This window comes from Schistocerca cancellata, chromosome 11 (assembly GCF_023864275.1).
Source record: "Schistocerca cancellata isolate TAMUIC-IGC-003103 chromosome 11, iqSchCanc2.1, whole genome shotgun sequence".
In the NCBI taxonomy this organism is placed as follows: domain Eukaryota; kingdom Metazoa; phylum Arthropoda; class Insecta; order Orthoptera; family Acrididae; genus Schistocerca; species Schistocerca cancellata.
The window spans coordinates 168,283,439-168,305,957 of record NC_064636.1 but is presented as its reverse complement, the minus strand read 5'-3'; the positions used below and the strand labels follow the sequence as shown (position 1 = coordinate 168,305,957).

Below are 22,519 nucleotides of genomic sequence, written 5' to 3'. Positions count from 1 at the left end.
ACCAAATTAAAATCTTTTCTGACGGAAAAATGGTTATTTTCATTCAATGAATTTTAAGGCACTGCTTATGATACAAACCAGTAGCATATCAGCCACAGTGTAATAAATGTATAGATACAAGATATTATTATAGTATGTAAAATATTTTGTAAATTTACTGTTATATTATATCTGGCATTTGCAAAAACTGCAACTGTGATCTACATCTACATCTACATCCATACTCCGCAAGCCACCTGACGGTGTGTGGCGGAGGGTACCCTGAGTACCTCTATCGGTTCTCCCTTCTATTCCAGTCTCGTATTGTTCGTGGAAAGAAGGATTGTCGGTATGCTTCTGTGTGGGCTCTAATCTCTCTGATTTTATCCTCACGGTCTCTTCGTGAGATATACGTAGGACGGAGCAATATACTGCTCGACTCTTCTGTGAAGGTATGTTCTCGAAACTTTAACAAAAGCCCGTACCGAGCTACTGAGCGTCTCTCCTGCAGAGTCTTCCACTGGAGTTTATCTATCATCTCCGTAACGCTTTCGCGATTACTGAATGATCCTGTAACGAAGCGCGCTGCTCTCCGTTGGATCTTCTCTATATCTTCTATCAACCCTATCTGGTACGGATCCCACACTGCTGAGCAGTACTCAAGCAGTGGGCGAACAAGCGTACTGTAACCTACTTCCTTTGTTTTCGGATTGCATTTCCTTAGGATTCTTCCACTGAATCTCAGTCTGGTATCTGCTTTACCGACAATCAACATTATATGCTTATTCCATTTTAAATCATTGCTAATGCGTACTCCCAGATATTTTATGGTATTAACGGCTTCCAGTTGCTGACCTGCTATTTTGTAGCTAAATGATAAAGGATCTATCTTTCTGTGTATTCGCAGCACATTACACTTGTCTACATTGAGATTCAATTGCCATTCCCTGCACCATGCGTCAATTCGCTGCAGATCATCCTGCATTTCAGTACAATTTTCCATTGTTACAACCTCTCGATACACCACAGCATCATCTGCAAAAAGCCTCAGTGAACTTCTGATGTCATCCACCAGGTCATTTATGTATATTGTGAATAGCAACGGTCCTTTGACACTCCCCTGCGGCACACCTGAAATCACTCTTACTTCGGAAGACTTCTCTCCATTGAGAATGACATGCTGCGTCCTGTTATCTAGGAACTCCTCAATCCAATCACACAATTGGTCTGATAGTCCATATGCTCTTACTTTGTTTATTAAACGACTGTTGGGAACTGTATCGAACGCCTTGCGGAAGTCAAGAAACATGGCATCTACCTGTGAACCTGTGTCTATGGTCCTCTGAGTCTCGTGGACGAATAGCGCGAGCTGAGTTTCACATGATCATCTTTTTCGAAACCCATGCTGATTCCTACTCAATGCAAAGAAAAAGTAAATAAATAAATAAAAGTTTATTTTGTAATTCTTCTACAAGTTCCTTTCTTTAATTAACAGGAAGATTCAAATCAATTATTACAACACAAATATTACGGAAACAGCTTTGTTATCTGCTTAATGTTTTTCTTTTATGATACTGTTCAGCCAATTCTGTGCACACATGATCATTTGATGTATGCCATGAGTTTATTCTCAAAAAATGTGTGAGATCTTATGGGAATTAACTGCTAAGGTCATCAGTCCCTAAGCTTAGACACTACTTAACCTAAATTATCCTATGGACAAACACACACACCCATGCCCGAGGGAGGACTCGAACCTCCGCCGGGACCAGCCGCACAGTCCACGACTGCAGCGCCTTAGACAGCTCGACTAATCCCGTGCGGCTGAGTTTATTCCAACTTATAGTGCAAAACGTCCCATTTAAGATTATACCTCTTAACGGGTGGATTACAAAAGCAGTTTAAATTTTTAAACTAGATCTACAATTAGGGGACCTCTAGTGAATCAGGACAAAAATCTGAAAATTTAAAATACTGGTTTTAGCATTAGTAGAAGCTGTAAGTTTTCTAGTTCATTCTTTACCATAATATTTAAGAAACAAATTACAGGCATACCACTTTTGTAATTAAATAAACAGAGAGTGTATTCAAGATAAAAATTAGCAACCAAATGTCCCTGCTTACCCATGCCAGTGAGGATTAATTGGACAGTCACTTACATAAACTGGTCAGGGCTACAATAACATTTCTTCTCCTTTTGTTGTCTACTGAACATATTTACTACAGAGGTACACTGAGAGTACCAAGACAACTTGCGTACTTCTGAATGTCTTTTTTAAAATACACATCTACCACAAAGAAACTTCTTGTTTGCCACAGCCACCACACACATTTCCTGGTCCCACTCCTTTCTCCTTCATCCCAATTTTGACGATATACAGCCATTGTATTTTATACAACGAAACGCACACATTGTGTCTTCTTCCTCTGATTCTGAGCATGATGTTACTGGAAGCACCCTATCCCCCCCCCCTTTCCCTCCACCTTCTGTTTCCATTCTTCACTTTTTTCCTTTCTGTAACATATTTTCAAGGAGATGATAAGTGAACTGCTCGCTGCTTCCTTCTTGATGCATTGTGGTCCATTTGTTTCTTCATAGGTGGAAGTGATGTGGATCCTGTCTACTTTTCAGTGGTGGTTTATGTTGTTGTGGGAACAGGACAATGATTGGGCACAGCAATATATTCAGCAGCTTCCTCTGTTATCATGCAACCAGGAAGAAAATCACATTCTGAGAGAGCATTTGCACTGAATGGACAAACCCCAGTTGATCTGAACCCACTCTCAGCAACAGCAGCCATTGCTGCAGTCAACTAGGCTGCTTTGAAAACCGTTCCAAAATACAGAACTTGCTTTTTCTTTCCCCTGGGTTGTTTCTCACAAAAGTATTACACTCATCGTCAAAATATGACTTCATTACTTGAAAAATAAACTACCTAATAGCTGAATTCGCTGAGTCATATGACTAGACTGTATGTCATTTTTCTCACAAACCTCCATGCTTTTTCACTTTTATGGAAAGTGTGTCCATCCAGAAGTAAGAGACACCTTCCAGGGACCCAGTGAGTTTGAAAATAATGCAACCATTTCAAAAAGGCATCTTCATTTATCCAAACTGAGTCTGTCATTGTTACCAACGAGCCACTAGGAAACCACCAGAAAATTTAATATGAAACTTTTTGCCTTCAAATATTGTCATCGGCAGAATGCAATTTCCGATGGAGTTCGTGCAAGCAAGAATGATAACAAGTTCACTCCTCTTAATGCAAGTTTGCAGATAGATGGCTTTGGAAACTTTCATTGCAAATATATTGTTGCTTGGTCTAGCATTCATTTGAAAACCTAATTAACCACAATTATAACTCAAGTGTGGCTCATGAAACAAATTAAATTCTCCCAAGGTTTTACCCAATAAAGTAAAATATTGCTGACTGTCATGTTTATTAAGGCACTTGTAACAAAACAAAGAGAGATCTTCAGCCTTCCCGAACGATATTTCAGAACTGTGCTTACAGAGTACAATAAGTCTACAATTTTTGGCTTTAAGTCTTTTGGAAACTTAATTTCAATTTCATTTTGCTCTGCAAAGAAAAAAAGCAACTTTTCTTTCAACATCAGAGTCCAACCCGAACCCACAAGATGACGAACAAAGCATCCATTCTACTAACTGCTTGTCTTATTTGACAGTAAATATAGTCTGTCCACCAGTCTTTTTTGCCAATCATCATTAGAACTTTGTAGATAACAGTGATAACACAAACAAGGCACCCCAAATAGCTCTACAGCATGGCACTCCTCCCTCGGCAACTTTGCACATATCAACTTTAGCTCAATCACCTTTATCTTTAACCATCTATGAGAGAACAGTAAAAACTAAACCAGAAGAATGTGCTGTCCCTATTTTGCTTTAATTTAGTGGCCCTATTCACCAAAAAGTAGTGTTTTTAGCTACAGAGGATGGCAATAGTGAAACCATTTTCCACGAATGGGAGAAGTACCTTAACCTCATTTTAGATCTCCGATTTAAAAACTACGAGAAACAAATACATAATCAGAGTAACAATTCACTAATTACACTCAGTTTATAGAAACAAAATATTCAAAAGCAAAAGTTTCTGTTGCTTTTTCCCTCAATAACTGGTATTTTTTGTGAGACATTCAGAACACAACACCAGACTGGTAGCCTGTCAGGCAGTTTCCTGATACATGAATTACAGATCATAATCTGGAGTTGGCAGCACCTTCTTATAAACAGTTTATTACTGGAGAATAAAAATTCTAAAATTGTCCCCATTTAGCCACTATCCTGATTCACACAAGCTTCCCTTATATGAAATACTGAAAATAAAATTTTTGTTGACTCTGGAAACCACTGGACAGGCAACCTGGCAACTGGAACCAGGTGACAATTTTAGCAATTCAGTAATATAGACGTACAAGAACTGAAAGGGAACAATAATAACGGAAGATCACAAACTGACTACTCAGATTACAAAGGTGTAGCACACTTACCATTCAATCTATACGTCAAAGAAGCCATGACAGAAATAAAAAAAAGAGTTCAATAGTTGGACTACAATTCAGGCTGAAATAACGTCAATGAGAAGAATCGGTGATGACACTACCATCCTCAGTGAAAGTGGGAAAGAAATGCAACACCTGTTAAATGGAATTAACAATCTAATGAGCACACACTATAGATTGCTTCTCCCATCAGGCACAGTGGCTGGCGGTCCAGTCTCGGTGGCCAGATTATGTGGTCATGTGTGTTGTACTCCAACTCGTCTGCAGGTTAGCAAAGTTCTAAGTCCAGTTTATGTGCCTTCTGATAAGTCAGTGCCTCTACTAGTTGAATAACTTGATGTTTCTAACAAGTCTACAGTTGCTTCGACACCTCTATGTACCGACCATCTGTCCTTTCACTTGTTGGAAAACTAGTTCTCAACTGAACAGTTTACGAACAGTCGGTGGTGTCCACATTGTGTGACGGGGGGAGAATGAAAGCTACAGCCACTTACCTCTTCAAATCTCGAGAGCTGAGACGGCTGCTCATCTTCCGCCTCCGTCTTGATTCCTTCAATCTTCGGGTACAATAATGGGAATGTTTCATCGTCTTCCACCTGGATGTGACTCTCCGTCTCCTTCAAACTGCTTTCCCTCGTTCCATTAACAGGTGGTGAAGTTTCGGTATCTGTTTCTTCTATTTTAACATTAACTTCACTGTGCACTGAAATCTGAAAGTATAAAATAACTTATTACTGATTTAAATTATACTGAAAATTGTGAAATACAGCAGGCAACCACAAATCCAGGTTAATGCCAACCTGAGACTCCATGCATAATCTAAAATAAATGTGTTATTACCAGAAACTGCTATTTTATTTTGAAAATATGCTACACTATCTGAGCAAAACTATCTGACCACCTCTTAGTGGACATAAATATGGGGTCTGTACCCTTCACGAATCTTAGGCCTAATTTCACGCGTGCCAATAGTAAGTAAGCAGTGAATAAAACTTATAGGTAAACGTTTCCTGAGCGTATAAATATAATATAAGTGTTGTTACATTAGTGGAAGTGTTAGTGAAGTGTTAAAGAAGATTAAACAGGGTAAGAAGTTTATTTGTATTTGTATTTTATTTTCCTTCTCGCACCTATAGCACGGATTTTAGGCTCGATTTCAAGCGCGCGTATTGTAAGTAAACAGTGACTTAAACTTATATGTAATCACCAGTTTTTTTATTCAGTAATCTTTCAATTTATTTATACCTGCTCGAATAGTTTCTAGGATCCTTTGTTTACGTTTTAGTCAGTACTTAAATCAGTTTATATGATTTCTGTTTTTACCACGAGTGAGAAGTGTGTGACATGCCGTAGGATCGTTAGTTCCGGGGTGTGGTGTGATGGGTGCTGTAATTTCTTTCATTGGGGCAAATGTAGTGGCGTGGGAAATGGGGACATAAATGAGGCTCACCAGTGGTATTGTAGGATCTGCAGTAGAGACAGGAAAATACTGGAACAGGAAGGGAAAATTGCAGCTCTTCAAGCTGACTTAGACAAGGCAAGGGAGGAACTTGACAGGTTAAAGAGGGAGAAGGGTGAACAGAGGTGGGAAGTGGCAACAGTTAATAGGGGGGACAGGCAAAGGAGAGCATCAGACAGCTTTGTCATAAATCTTGAAAATAGATTTGACCTGTTGCCTCAGTCAGAATCGAATGAGCCTCATGTAGCTGAAGCTGTAGAAAGGGCACAACAAGCTTTCAAGGACTTGAAAAAGGTAGGGAAATTTGTAAAGAGAAAGAAAGTTCTGTTGTTAGGTAGCTCCCATGGTAGAGGTGTTGGCCAACTACTGTAGGAAAATCTAGGTCCAGAGTACCAGGTCACAAACTTTTTCAAGCCTAGTGCAGATCTGGGTCAGGTAACAGAGGATGTAGGTTCTTTATGCAAAGATTTCACGAAGGAGGATGCCGTGGTTATAGTGGGTGGTCCGGGAAATAGCACTGACAGAGACTCTGAATATTCCATAGAGAGTGACCTGGTGAAGATAGCATCAGCAACGAAGCATACGAGTGTGGGATTTGTGTCTGTGTTGAGACGCCACGATCGGCCTCGTGTGAACTCTTCCATCAGGAGGGTGAACTTGGGAGTTGGAGTGGCTGCTTCGGACGGATATAGGGTCCCGTATTGGTTTGATTCCTGTGGATGCTATCGATAGGTGGGACTACACTAGGCATGGCCTTCACCTCAATAGGAAAGGGAAGGGAAAACTGTCTAGGTCGATTGCAGAAAACGTAAGGGGGGGGGGGGGGGGGGCACTGTCTCAAGTGGTAAAATACCAGTCATCACAGGTCTCAGAGGAATGCCTTTTTTAGGATAGGGAAGGGGGAAAGAAAACGAGTTTTAAGAGAGATTGGCAGACACACTCAGTTTGAGAAAACAGATGAACAGGAGTGAGATTTCAGCATACAGATTCCATTTAAACAATGTTTAACAGAAAGTAATCAGAAACTGCCAGTTCATCTTCACCAAAGCAGTTATAATCCCATTAGTATGCAGTATCAGTTATCTTTATTACAACAGAACATTCCGGGACTCAGAAATAAAATTGATGAACTACTCTTTTGTATTGATGAAATGAATTCATCTAACCAAATTGACATAATCTGCCTCTCTGAACATCAAGTGACCACTGGCATAGATATGTTAGACATTTCAGGATTTAAACTAGCTTCCTACTTCTGCAGAGTAGATATGGATGGAGGAGGAGTTGCCACATTTATTAAAAACTGCCATAAATTCAAGAACATTGACATTAATAAATTCTGTTTAAACCAGCATCCAGAAGCATGTGCAACAGAATTAGAGTTCCATAACAGATCCTATATAATAGTAACTATTTACCGAGCACCTGCAGGAAATTATAATCTATTCATAAATCATCTAGAAGCTCTTTTGGGTTATTTAACAGGAAGAAACAAAGAAATTTTGATTGCTGGTGACTTTAATACAGATTTTCTAATGCAATCTTCCAGTAAACATTTACTGCAATTTGTAATGTTGTCTTTCAATCTAACTCACACTGTAAACTTTCCAACTAGGATCACTAAATCCTCAAGGACAGCCATTGATAACATTTTTATAGCCAAATCAAAGGAACAAAATCATATCATAAAACCTGTAATAAATGGACTATCAGATCATGACATGCAGCTCCTTGTTTTAGATGTAAATTCTGAGCAGATTATCAAGACTGCTAAGTCTGAGTACAGGAGAGTAGTCAGTCAACCAAAAATTGAGTGTTTTAGAAAACTGCTCAAAGATATGAACTGGAAAGATGTTTATAGTGCCCATGACATGAATGAAAAATATAATACATTCATGAACAATGTCAATACCATGTTTGAAAACTGTTTTCCTCTAAAAGTTATCAAATTAAACAGAAATATATAATAAAACAATGGATTACACAAGGAATAAAGATTTCCTGTAAGACAAACAGGAAAATGTATCTGTCGACCAAGAATAGCTCCAATACTGATAATTTAGCTAAATACAAGGAATACTGTAAAATATTAAAAAAAGTAATTCAGACATCTAAACAAGTGCACTACGAGAAGAAGATAGCAATTTCAGGGAACAAAATAAAAACAATATGGGATATAGTGAAAGAGGAGACTGGTAGAACCAGAAAGGAACAGGAGCAAATAGCATTAAGCGTAGATGACACGTTAGTAACTGATGGGCATAGTGTGGCAAATCTATTTAACACATACTTTATATCCGTTACTGATAGAATGCGATTGTCAGGATCAGTAAATAATGCCCTTGAATATCTGAAACTAGCCTTTACAAATAGCTTCAGCTACATGAATATGTCACTCACTTCACCAAAAGAAATAACTTCCATAATAAAATCTTTGAAAATAAAGCATTCTAGTGGTTACGATGAAATATCAACAAAGTTAATTAAGGCACGTTCTTGTGAGTTTAGTACAATTCTAAGTTACTTGTGTAAACAGTCAATTATAACTGGGACATTTCCTGACTGGCTAAAATATACAGATGTTAAGCCTCTATTCAAGAAAGGGAATAAAGAGATACCATCAAACTACAGACCGATTTCACTTTTGCCAGCATTCTCAAAAATTTTAGAAAAAGTAATGTACAGGCAGCTTCTCAACCATCTGATCACAAATAACATATTATCAAGAACACAGTTTGGATTTCTGAAGGGTTCTGATATTGAGAAGGCTATTTACACCTACAGTGAAAATGTACTTAATTCATTAAATAACAAATTACAAGCAGCAGGTATTTTCTGTGATTTGTCAAAGGCATTTGATTGTGTGAACCACAACATCCTTTTAAATAAATTAGAATTCTATGGTGTCACGGGCAGTGCTGCAAAATGGTTCAAGTCATACCTAGCTAACAGGAAACAAAGGGTGTCAGTACAAGGGACTAGTGAATTAAGTCATCAGTCATCATCAGAATGGGAAGAAATTACATGTGGTGTCCCACAAGGATCCATCTTAAGGCCACTGCTTTTTCTTGTGTACATTAATGATCTCTCATCAGTTACACTGCCTGAAGCAGAGTTCGTTTTGTTTGCAGATGACACAAGTATTGCAATAAATAGTATGTCGAGTGTAGTTCTAGAAAGATCTGCTAAAGATATTTTCATGGATATTAATAAATGGTTTAAAGCCAACTCATTGACATTAAACTTTGAAAAGACTCACTACATGCAATTCAGAACCTGTAAGAGGTTTTCACCCAGCATATGCATAAAGTATGAAGAAGAGCAGATAGAAGAGGTTGGCAGTCTTAAATTCCTGGGATTACAACTTGATAATAAATTCAGTTGGGAGGAGCACACCACAGAACTGCCTTAACAAATCTGTATTTGCAATTCGAGTGTTAGCAGACATAGGCGACATAAAAATGAAAAAGCTTGCATACTTTGCCTACTTTCATTCCATAATGTCATATGGTATAATATTTTGGGGTAACTCTTCAAGTCAAAGAAAAGTTTTCAAAGTCCAAAAGCGTGTAATACGTATTATTTGTGGAGTAAATTCACGAACGTCATGTAGACACCTCTTCAAAGAACTGGGTATACTAACCACTGCCTCTCAGTATATTTAGTCCTTAATGAAATTTGGCCTAAATAATATATCTCTTTTTCCAACAAACAGCTCAGTTCATACATACAATACCAGGAACAAAAATGATCTGCACAAAGACTTAATAGCACTTACTTTAGTTCAAAAAGGGGTCCACTACTCAAAAACACTCATCTTCAGTAATTTGCCAGAAAACATAAAAAATTTAGTTACAAATAAAAATCAATTTAAAAGGAGCCTGAAAGACTTACTAGTGGCCAACTCCTTCTACTCCATTGACGAATTTTTTAATAGAAACAAATGATGTATTGTATATATTCATACTAGTAGTATTGTTATTTCAGCTAAAAAAAATTATGACATGTTCCACATCCACGAGGATCTCCTCATCATGGATCTATGGAACGAAAAACTAATCTAATCTAATCTAATCTAATCTAATCTATGATGGCCCAAACTCTGCAGGGTACACCTCAGATGAGGTCTCCAAATGTCTGTGGAGGAATGGCAGCTGCAACATGAGAAGACAGTGATGTCAGACACCGAGATGTGGAGTGAGTCCACATTCTTATTCACTCGAAAGATGTTCCGCTGTATTCAGGTGAGGTCTCTGGATGGGCTAGTCGATTTCAGGAATGTTGTTGCACACAAACCACTGCCTCACAGATTCTGCTTTATGACAGGGTGCACTGTTATGCCGATACAATCGGTCATCATCTCCAAACTGTTCTTCTACTGTATGCATACACAATAATGTAAAATCTGTTCATATCCTTCTGCATTTAGTACTTTCATAAGCACAATAAGGAGACGGACAGCCTATACAACAAAAAATACTCCTGTGCCATGAAACCACCTCCTTCCTACTTTATCGCTGGCACTACACAGTAGCAAATAACATTGGCCAAACCCAAATCCTTCCATTAGACTGCAACAGAATACGGCATGACTCATCACTTGGAATTACCCACCCACAACCCAGTGGCACTGATCTTTGTACCATTACAAATGTCACCTGGCATTAACTACAGAAATACGAGGGCGGTTTGAAAAGTTCTCAGAATCACCACGAGAAGTCAGCACTAGTGCGACGAGCTGTTCACGTGATATTCATTGGACTGTTGCCCTAAACATGTGCCACGTTAGCTCGGAAGTGAGCTTTGGTGGTGACGTGGCTCTGCTGTAGTTCCCGTGTAGTGATTTGTGAAGATGGACAAAAATCGACAATTGCAGACATAGGCGACATAAAAATGAAAAAGCTTGCATACTTTGCCTACTTTCATTCCATAATGTCATATGGTATAATATTTTGGGGTAACTCTTCAAGTCAAAACGAATTTAAATTCGGTCGGGAGAACTCAGACGATCCGAGCAGCGGTCAGCCAAAAGTGTCACAACTCCAGAAATCGTTGCAAAAGTGCACAATATGGGCACGGGATCGCCGATTGAAAGTGTGTGAATTGCTCACGCTCGCCAGATGTCATCTGAAAGGATATATCAGATTTTAACTGAAGAATCAGTAATGAAAAAATTATCTGCAAGACGGGTGCTGCAACTCTCGACGTCAGATCAAAAATGCGCGAGAACGGACATATTGGAACAACGTTTGGCCCATTTTAGCAGAAACGAACAAGATTTTTTGCACCGGTTTGTGACCGCAGATGAAACTCGGGTGCACTACTATACCCCAGAGACAAAACAACAGTCAAAGCTGTGTAAATGTGCCGATTCTCCGCCACCAAAGAGAGCAAAGACAATTCCTTCGGAGGGAAAGGTCACGGCCTCAGTGTTCTGGGATGGGAAGGGGATTCTGTTTGTAGATTATCTCTCCACTGGGCAAACAATTACTGGAGAATACTATGCTAACCTCTCAGACAAATTACAACAAAAGATACACGAAAAAAGACCGGGTTTAGCAAGGAAGAAAGTCACATTCCATTGAGACAATGTGCACACACATGCCATTGCCACTGCAAAATTACACAAACTAAGGGACGAAATGTTGCCACACCCAGCTTATTCACCTGATACGGCTCCGTTAGACTCCCGTCTCTTCCCAAAACTGAAATTTTTTCTCGGTGGCCGAAGATTCACTTCAAATGAAGAATCGATAGCCGGAGTTGACAACTGTTTTGCAGGCCTGGAGGAAACTCATTTTCAAGATGGGATCAAAGCACTGGAACATCGTTGGATCGAGTGCATTAATCTACAAGGAGACTACATTGAAAAATAAAAATAGTTTCAGTGATATAAGTACTTTTTTAAATTCTGTTCCGAGAACTTTTCAAACCACCCTCGTATATGGCTTAAGAGGAGCTGCTCAACTAAAATCTGTGGCTTACGAAGAGCTGCTCGACCACTGTAATCCACTCTTTTTAAGTCCACACTCACATTCATTGTGCTACTCATCTGCTGGTAACTTTCTGAACCTCACAAGTCATTCCTTCTTTTACATAGGTCTGCCAGGTCGCAGTTTAGCTGTGCCGCTCTTCTGCTTCATAATCACCTCACCATGTGAAAGCAAAAAGAGCTTCAGTGCAACTTTAAATGCAGCCAAAACCTCTCAGACAAACAGAAGCTAAACGATGTCAAAGCTAGCGTAAGGACGCCTGTGTGTGAAGCGTTCAGTGAATTCGAAAGTAAAATTCTATGTACCGACTTGACAGAAAATCCTAGGGAGTTCTGGTCTTACGTTAAATCAGTGAGTGGATCGAAACAGCATATCCAGACACTCTGGGATGATGATGGCACTGAAACAGAGGATGACACGCGTAAAGCTGAAATACTAAACACCTTTTTCCAAAGCTGTTTCACAGAGGAAGACTGCACTGCAGTTCCTTCTCTAAATCTTCGCATGAACGAAAAACTGTCTGACATCAAACTAAGCGTCCAAGGAATAGAAAAGCAACTGAAATCACTCAACAGAGGAAAGTCCACTGGACCTGATGGGATACCAATTTGACCCTACACAGAGTACGGGAAAGAACTTGCCCTCCTTCTAACATCCGTGTACGGCAAGTCTCTAGAGGAACGGAAGGTTCCAAATGATTGGAAAAAAGCACAGGTAGTTCCAATTTTCAAGAAGGGTCGTTGAGCAGATACGCAAAACTATAGGCCTATACCTCTGATGTCGATCTGTTGTAGCATTTTAAAACATGTTTTTTACTCGTGTATCATGTCGTTTCTGGAAACCCAGAATCTACTCTGTAGGAATCAACACGGATTCTGGAAACAGCAATCGTGCGAGACCCAACTCGCTTTATTTGTTCATGAGACCCAGAAAATATTAGATACAGGCTCCCAGGTAGATGCTATTTTTCTTGACTTCCGGAAGGTGTTTGATACAGTTCCGCACTGTCGCCTGATAAACAAAGTAAGAGCCTACAGCATATCAGACCAACTGTGTGGCTGGATTGAAGAGTTTTTAGCAAACAGAACATAGCATATTGTTCTCAATGGAGAGACGTCTACAGATGTTAAAGTAACCTCTGGCGTGCCACAGGGAAGTGTTATGGGACCAATGCTTTTTTCACAATATATATAAATGACCAAGTAGATAGTGTCAGAAGTTCCATGTGGGTATTCGTGGATGGTGCTGTAGTATACACAGAAGTTGCGGCATTAGAAAATTGTAGCGAAATGCGGGAAGATCTGCAGTGGATAGGCACTTGGTGCAGGGAGTGGCAACTGACCCTTACCATAGATAAATGTAATGTACTGCGAATACATAGAAAGAAGGATCCTTTATTGTACGATTACATGATAGTGGAACAAACACTGGTAGCAGTTACTTCTGTAAAATATCTGGGAGTATGCGTACGGAACGATTTGAAGTGGAATGATCATATAAAATTAACTGTTGGTAAAGCGGGTGCCAGGTTGAGATTCATTGGGAGAGTCCTTAGAAAATGTAGTCCATCAACAGAGGAGGTGGCTTACAGAACACTCGTTCGACCAATACTCGAGTATTTCTCATCAGTGTGGGACCCATACCAGGTCGGGTTGACAGAGGAGATAGAGAAGATCCAAAGAAGAGTGGTGCGTTTCGTCACAGGGTTATTTGGTAAGCGTGATAGCGTTACGGAGATGTTTAGCAAACTCGAGTGGCAGACTCTGCAAGAGAGGCGCTCTGCATCGTGGTGTAGCTTGCTGGTCAGGTTTCGAGAGGGTGCGTTTCTGGATGAGGTATCGAATATATTGCTTCCCCCTGCTTATACCTCCCGAGGAGATCACAAATGTAAAATTAGAGAGATTCGAGCACGCACGGAGGCTTTCCGGCACTCGTTCTTCCCGCAAACCGTACGCGACTGGAACAGGAAATGGAGGTAATGACAGTGTCACGTAAAGTGACCTCCGCCACACACCATTGGGTGGCTTGCGGAGTATAAATGTAGATGTAGTTGACTTGGGCAGATTTACAAGGGTTGCAATGTCTCTGAAGGATTTCTTACTCCAATGACATCTAACAACTAGTCCACGTTCGAAGTCACTGAGTGCTCCCGAACAATCCATTCTGCTTTTAATGCTTCTCTACTGACAATACAATACTCTCTGTTCCTTTTATACTGGCGATTCTACCTCTCATGGCATCTAGCTATCGACTCCTGTGGTGTCACAAGCTATTTTGTACAAAATAGCGTGTCACACTTGACGTTTAACTTAGCTGACGGAAGATCTCTTAAGGTGTGTAAGTTAGGCAAAAACACCAGACAGCCTACCGTGTGGGTAATTCTGAACAGTGATGGAGTAATCTGTGGGAGCCATATGTCTGGGGATCAGAACAGTTATTAAAGCATTGCCACTTGCTAAAATGTCAGACAGCTTACTCTGTGCAGGTGCCACTCCAGAGACGAGCTCGGCCCACAGAATGGTGTCGATTTGGACCTCAGGTGACAATCTGTCACATAGGCAACACTGTCTGCTCGGGCAATTGTAATACTAATCTGGTGTTCTGAAAGATGTTGACGTGAAACGTGGTTTATGATGCTGAAGAATATGTAAGTTAATCTGATGTCTTAACTTAGCTTACATATTCTTCAGCATCATAAACCATGTTAATCTCATGTGCCTCCCCCATGAAGCATGGACCTTGCCGTTGGTGGGGAGGCTAGCGTGCCTCAGCGATACAGATGGCTGTACCGTAGGTGCAACCACAACGGAGGGGTATCTGTTGAGAGGTCAGACAAACGTGTGGTTCCTGAAGAGGGGCAGCAGCCTTTTCAGTAGTTGCAGGGGCAACAGTTTGGATGATTGACTGATCTGGCCTTGTAACACTAACCAAAATGGCCTTGCTGTTCTGGTACTACGAACGGCTGAAAGCGAGGGGAAACTACAGCCTTAATTTTTCCCGAGGCCATGCAGCTTCACTGTATGGTTAAATGATGATGGCGCCCTCTTCGGTAAAATATTCCGGAGCTAAAATAGTCCCCCATTCGGATCTCTGGGTGGGGACTAGTCAGGAGGACGTCGTTATCAGGAGAAAGAAAACTGGCATTCTACGGATCGGAGCGTGAAATGTCAGATCCCTTAATCAGGCAGGTAGGTTAGAAAATTTAAAAAAGGAAATGGATAGGTTAGATGTAGTGGGAATTAGTAAGTTCGGTGGCAGGAGGAACAAGACTTTTGGTCAGGCGAATACAGGGTTATAAATACAAAATCAAACAGGGTTAATGCAGGAGTAGGTTTAATAATGAATAAAAAAAATAGGAGTGCGGTTAAGCTACTACAAACAGCATAGTGAACGCATTATTGTGGCCAAGATAGACACGAAGCCCACGACTAATACAGAAGTACAAGTTTACATGCCAACTAGCTCTCCAGATGACGAAGAAATTGATGAAATGTATGATGAGATAAAAGAAATTATTCAGCTAGCAAAGGGAGACGAAAACTTAATAGTCGTGGGAGACAGGAATTCAAGAGTAGGAAAAGGGAGAGAAGGAAACATAGTAGGTGAATATGGATTGAGGCTAAGAAATGAAAGAGGAAGCCACCTGGTAGAATTTTGCGCCGAGCATAACTTACTCATAGCTAACACTTGGTTTAAGAATCATCAAAGAAGGCTGTATACATGGAAGAACCCTGGAGATACTAAAAGGTATCAGATAGATTATATAATGGTAAGACAGAGATTCAGGAACTAGGTTTTAAACTGTAAGACATTTCCAGGGGCAGATGTGGACTCTGACCACAATCTATTGGTTATGAACTGTAGATTAAAACTGAAGAAACTGCAAAAAGGTGGGAATTTAAGGAGATGGGACAAGGATAAACTGAAAGAACCAAAGGTTGTACAGAGTTTCAGGGAGAGCATAAGGGAACAATTGACAGGAATGGGTGAAAGAAATACAGTAGAAGAAGGATGGGTAGCTTTGAAGAATGAAATAGTGAAGGCAGCAGAGGATCCAGTAGGTAAAAACACAAGGGCTAGTAGAAATCCTTGGGTAACAGAAGAGAGATTGAGTTTAAAGGAGACATAATAAATATGCAGTAAATAATGAAGCAGGTAAAAAGGAATACAAACGTTTCAAAAATGATATCAACAGGCAGTGCAAAATGGCTAAGCGGGATGGCTAGAGGACAAATGTAAGGATGTAGAGGCTTATCTCACTAGGGGTAAGATAGATACTGCCTCCAGGAAAATAAAAGAGACCTTTGGAGAAAGGAGAACCACTTGCATGAATATCAAAAGCTTTGATGGGAACCCAGATCTAAGCAAAGAAGGGAACGCAGAAAGGTGGAAAGAGTATATAGAGGGTCTATACAAGGGCGATATACTCGAGGAGAATATTATAGAAATGGAAGAGAATGTAGATGAAGATGAAATGGGAGATATGATACTGCGTGAAGAGTTTGACAGAGCACTGAAAGACCTGAGTCGAAACAAGGCCCCCGGAGTAGACAACATTCCATTGGAACAACTGACAGCCTTGGGAGAGCCAGTCCTGACAAAACTCTACCATCTGGTGAGAAAGATGTATGAGACAGGCGAAATACCCTCAGACTTCAAGAAGAATATAATAATTCCAATCCCAAAAAAAGCAGGTATTGACAGATGTGAAAATTACCAAACTATCAGTTTAATAAGTCACAGCTGCAAAATACTAACGCAAATTCTTTACAGACGAATGGAAAAACTGATAGAAGCCGACCTCGGGGAAGATCAGTTTGGATTCCGTAGAAATGTTGGAACACGTGAGGCAATACTGACCTTACGACTTATCTTAGAAAATAGATTAAGGAAAAGCAAACCTATGTCTCTAGCATTTGTAGACTTAGAGAAAGCTTTTGATAATGCTGACTGGAATACTCTATTTCAAATTCTGAAGGTGGCAGGGGTAAAATACAGGGAACGAAAGGCTATTTACAATTTGTACAGAAACCAGATGGCAGTTATAAGAGTTGAGGGGCACGAAAGGGAAGCAGTGGTTGGGAAGGGAGTGAGACACGGTTGTAGCTTCTGCCCAATGTTATTCAATCTGTAAATTGAGCAAGCAGTAAAGGAAACAAAAGAAAAATTTGGAGTAGGTATTAAAATCCATGGAGAAGAAATAAAAACTTTGAGGTTCGCCGATGACATTGTAATCCTGTCAGTGACAACAAAGGACTTGGAAGAGCAGTTGAACGGAATGGATAGTGTCTTGAAAGGAGGATATAAGATAAACATCAACAAAAGCAAAACAAGGATAATGGAATGTAGTCTAATTAAGTCGGGTGATGCTGAGGGAATTAGATTAGGAAATGAGACACTTAAAGTAGTAAAGGAGTTTTGCTATTTGGGGAGCAAAATAACTGATGATGGTAGAAGTAGAGAGGATACAAAATGTAGACTGGCAATGGCAAGGAAAGCGTTTCTGAAGAAGGAAAAGCATAGATTTAAATGTCAGGAAGTCGTTTCTGAAAGTATTTGTATGGAGTGTAGCCATGTATGGAAGTGAAACGTGGACAATAAATAGTTTGGACAAGAAGAGAATAGAAGCTTTCGAAATGTGGTGCTACAGAAGAATGCTGAAGATTAGATGGGTAGATCATATAACTAATGAGGAGGTACTGAATAGGATTGGGGAGAAGAGGAGCTTGTGGCACAACTTGACTAGAAGAAGGGATCTTTTGGTAGGACATGTTCTGAGGCATCAAGGGATCACCAATTTAGTACTGGACGGCAGCGTGGAGGGTAAAAATCATAGAGGGAGACCAAGAGATGAATGCACTAAGGAGATTCAGAAGGATGTAGGTTGCAGTAGGTACTGGGAGATGAAGAAGCTTGCACAGGATAGAGTAGCATGGAGAGCTGCATCAAACCAGTCTCAGGACTGAAGACCACAACAACAACAACAACAACAATCTGATGCCTGATTATTTGTTGATTTGGTGACATTATTAGGAGCACAGACCCTCGTGCAGCTCCACGAATAACTGCCAGGTGAAGAAGAACGACTAGCATGGCAGTAGCGTGACCGGTATTCTACTGCAAAAGGTGACCAAATTATTTATAGATATCATGAGTATTCAAAACACCTGACAAGATGGTATAAGCACTTGCACACACTTCACACGTAAGTACTAACATCAATCAAACCACCGTGATGCCACACACCATATTACACAGGGATGTCTGGATATTTTGTTCAGATAGTGTATCTGTTACACCTGAAACCCCACAACATTATTTACACACTACTCACGAGATATGACAGGTGATCTTTAGCTCTTATTTGGAAGCAGGTTAACGTGGGATGGTAGAAGCCAGAAATAAACTGTGCGACAACACGACAGGACAAAACCTGCATTTTATTTGAGAAAGAACGAGCATGAACGTCACTCTGGAAATAAGGAAACAGATCGTGAAAGCATTTGTTTGGAATGCGGTCCTAGACAGGTGTGAAACTCAGACAATACAGAAATGAGAGATAAGCTGCTAGGAACCCTAGAAATTTGGTGCTACAAAAGGATGATGAAGATGAGCTACAGACAGTTACAAATCCAGAGGTGCACAGAAGAGTACATAAACCATGTGGAGGCACATCCAAACAAGAAGAGATAAACTGGTAAGATTTATTTTAAGATGCAATAACATGACTGGAACAGTAGAAGAAGGAGCTACAGAGGGAAGGAATTAGCACGGTTGACCGAGGGAGTCACAGATGCAGCAGGTTAAGAGTGATGTAGGGTACATAAGATATGGGGAAATGAAGAGGAAGGCAGAAACAGAGTGCAATGGTGTGCTGCTGCAAACCAGCCTCAAGTCTGAACACTATAGATGAAGACTCCACTAGGGAAGGGCTAGGTAAACATATAGACACGAAATTGGCCGAGGACACATTGTGAAGTTCGACATGAAAGCAACAGAAAAATGTTACAGAGTTCTCTGAGGCTGGGACTGGAGTGCTGATCGTCTTCTGATGATAAACATGACTCACAAGCATAACAGTGTATTCTAAACAAAAATATTTGTTATAAGTATAAGAAAATACTTCAGGCTTCCTCTTTCTTTTTTTCAAAAAAACGTAAACCTTGCACACATAATCCATAAACTTGATAATCCGCACCTTGATAATTCGTAGCTTACTGTGCTTGCAAAATATTTTGATAAACTGTTAAATGCCTGAAGTCATAAAGTAGAATTCTCAGACTTCACTGACTATTGAGAAGGAAGACCACCAATCATTAAATAAACCAGAGAAAGAGTTAAAACTCTGAAAAATAACAAAGTGAGTGAGGGAAGATTCCATATCAGTTGACTTCTAAAATGGTCACAAACAAATATTATAAAAGATCTGCAAATGATTTTTTGAAGAAATCTGGAAAAAAGAAAGTTTCCAAATGAATAGCAAACCATCATAATACATCCTTTTTATAATAAAGATGACAAAAAAGATGTCAACAACAACATAGAAATATCTTTCCTATCAGCTGCCTATAAAATATTTTTCGAAAATTCTATTGAATAAAACTGAAAAAATATCTCCACTAGCAATTACACAAATATCAACAGGCCTTTGGAAGTGGCAGATACTGCCCAGAGCAGATATTCAATTTCAAATCTCTAATGCATCACAGACTAATTAACCCTTTAGAGTTCGCATAACATTCGTCGTTTTCAAGAAGTCGCGATGATACGGGAAACACTACGTAAACTATTCCAAAAATTTCGTATTAAAAATAATTGGCAAATCTAATCAGCAAAATGCTTACAGACACAGTCTCAAAAGTCAAGTTCATGGCTAAAAGTTCTAAGACCTTTAAAAAAAATAGTAGTGTAAGCCTAGCTGATGGTTTGTTTTTAGGCCTCTTCAACTGAGTACTACAAAAAATATTGCAAGAATCTGAAATGAAAAATTAAAGAATATTAAGAGTCACAAATACGACTTGAATGAAAGAAACAGTGTATTGAAGTAAGCTGCCTGGCATTAGCAGACAATGTCGACGCATTATATGAAAATCTAGCACACAGAAATACAAGTCAATCTCTTGGAACAGATAACAGTGAAAATACAAAGTTTATCACTGGCATAAAAAACGCACCAAACATTTTACAGACCCACAACGGTCAAATAGTAAAGGTCAAAAATTTAAAGTACTTACGAGAGATAATTCAATAAATAGCTTCGAAAAGTCTGCCACAGATCGAAGGATATACAAAATGGTAAGAGCGTGTGAAACAATGTAACATATTTAATTTAAATAGAGCATATCAAGAAATGTAAAAGTAAAGTATTACAATATGTTGGAAGGAGTAATGGAGGTCCATATAAGGAAAGGAAATCAGAGGACAATATTACTGAAAGGTAGAGGGAAGCGGGTGAAAATAAGAAGGGGGATACGATACTGCAAGAAGGATATGACACAGCACTGAAAGCCCTCAGTGGATACAAGGTCTGTGCAGCAGACAACATTCCAGAAGAATTATTCAGATTCTTGAGAGAGCCAGCCATTATTCCACCTGGTATGCAAGATACATGAACAGGCAAAAGTTGTTTGATTGATTAGTTGGGAGATTAATGGGACTGAACTGCATGATCATCAGTCTCTTCTTCCTTAGTCACACAGGTCTCGGATTAAAACCGTACCCCACGGAATCCTATCACTTGAAATCCTGGGAAGGAACAAAATGCGTAAAACTATGTGAGGTAGAAAATGAAAGTACCGAGTTAAATTGAAAATGTTAATGAAATGGAAAAAAAGTGGTAAGAGGTGTTAAAAACAATATAGCAGATGGACTCAGCTAGCTGATTGCAAGAACAAAAAAGAATGAGCCACCCACTCTGCAACACACTAAAATCCCCACCATAAAAACACAAGAGAGACACAGATGGTGAAAAGATAAACACCAAGTCAAACAGACAGGACCAGAGAGGGTAAGGAAGAGTGACAATATAGGAAATGTGAAGGACTGGGAGAGAAGGCCACGTGCCCACACTTAGACTGAGTGCTAGTTGAAACAGTCTCACGCTTCAGGAAGTATGTAATAATTACAATTTCAAACAAGGCAGGTGCAGACAGGGGTGAATACTACTGAATAACTGGTTTAATACATCACAGTTAAAAAATATCTACAGAAGAATGAAAAACTGGTAGAAGCCGACCTCAGGGAAAATCAGTTTGGATTTCAGCGAAATGTAGGAATGAGTGAGGAAAAATGACTTATCTTACAAGGTAGGTTGAAGGAAGGCAAACCTATGTTTATAGCATTTGTAGACTCAGACAAAGCTTTTGACAATGTTAACTGACTACACTGTCTGAAATTTTAAAGGTAACAGGGACAAACTACGGGGCATAAAATATTATTTAAAACTTGTACAGAAACTAGACTGCAGTGGTCAAGAGATACAAAAGGGAAGCAGCGACTGAGTAGGGAGTGAGGCAGAATTGAAGCTTGTCACTGACGCTATTCAGCCTGTCCGTTCAGCAAGCTGTCAATGAAACAAAAGAGAAATTTGGAAAGGAAATTCAGGGAGAAGAAATAAATGCTTTAAGATTTGCTGCCAAAAACAGCAAAGGACTTTGAAGAGATGCTGAAAGGAATGAACAGTTTTGAAGAGAGATCAGAAATGGACACCAACAAAAGTAAGACAAGGAAATGAAATGTAGTTGAATTAAATAAATCAGTGCTGAGAGAATTAGATTAGGAAATGTGACACTAAAAGTAGGAGATGAGTAGCAAAATAACTGATGACAGCTGAAATAGAGAGGATATACAATGTTGATCATCAATAGCATGAAGAATATTTCTGAAAAAGATGAACTTGTTACCCTCTACAATAAATTAAGATGTCAGGAGTCCTTTTCTGACAGAAATCAGTCTTTCGTGAAGCCTTGTATGCAAGTGAAATGTGGATGGTACAAAATTCAGAAAAGAAGAGAAAAGAAGCTTCGGTGGTATGGTGCTATAAAAAAATGCTGAAGGTTAGACGAGCAGATCGACTAACAAATAAAGAGGTGCGAGTTGAACAAGAGAAGAAAGAAATCTGCGGTACAACCTGACAAAATGAGCAATCGCTTGACAGGACACACCCTGAGGTATCAAGCAATTGCCAGATTGGTAATGGAAGAAAGTGTGTGTGTCATGGTGGAAGGGGGTAAAAATTATAGAGGAAGATTAAAGGATGAATACAGTATGCAGGTTCAAATAGATGTAGATTGTGGTAACTAAGTGGAGACAAAGAGGATTACACAAGATAGAGTAGAATGAAGAGCTCCAGCACACCAGTGTCTGGACTGCAGATCACAACACTGAAGAAGGTGTTTTTCAGACATTACTTTATTATATATAACTGCATAATCTGTGAAAAGTGTCAGGTTATTATTAACCCCTAGCACCACTAGAGGGGGAGGGGCAAAAATTGCCCACACTATTTGCTTTATTTGAGAATGTGCTGTCATGGTTTTATAGTTTTTGTGAATTATTTAAATCT

General features: G+C 39.6%; 1 protein-coding gene across 2 annotated transcripts in view; it reads right to left on the bottom strand.

Moving 5' to 3' along the window:
- LOC126108882 (zinc finger protein 721-like) overlaps positions 1-22,519 on the bottom strand; it is a 238,138-nt gene that overhangs the window by 117,067 nt on the left and 98,552 nt on the right. Inside the window, exon 4 of one of the 2 annotated variants that reach the window (XM_049914243.1) lies at positions 4,998-5,213. In XM_049914243.1, the coding sequence (XP_049770200.1) occupies positions 4,998-5,213 (216 nt within the window). Of the gene's footprint in view, positions 1-4,997; positions 5,214-22,519 lie in introns of those variants that run through there. The other variant, XM_049914244.1, reaches the window with a different exon arrangement.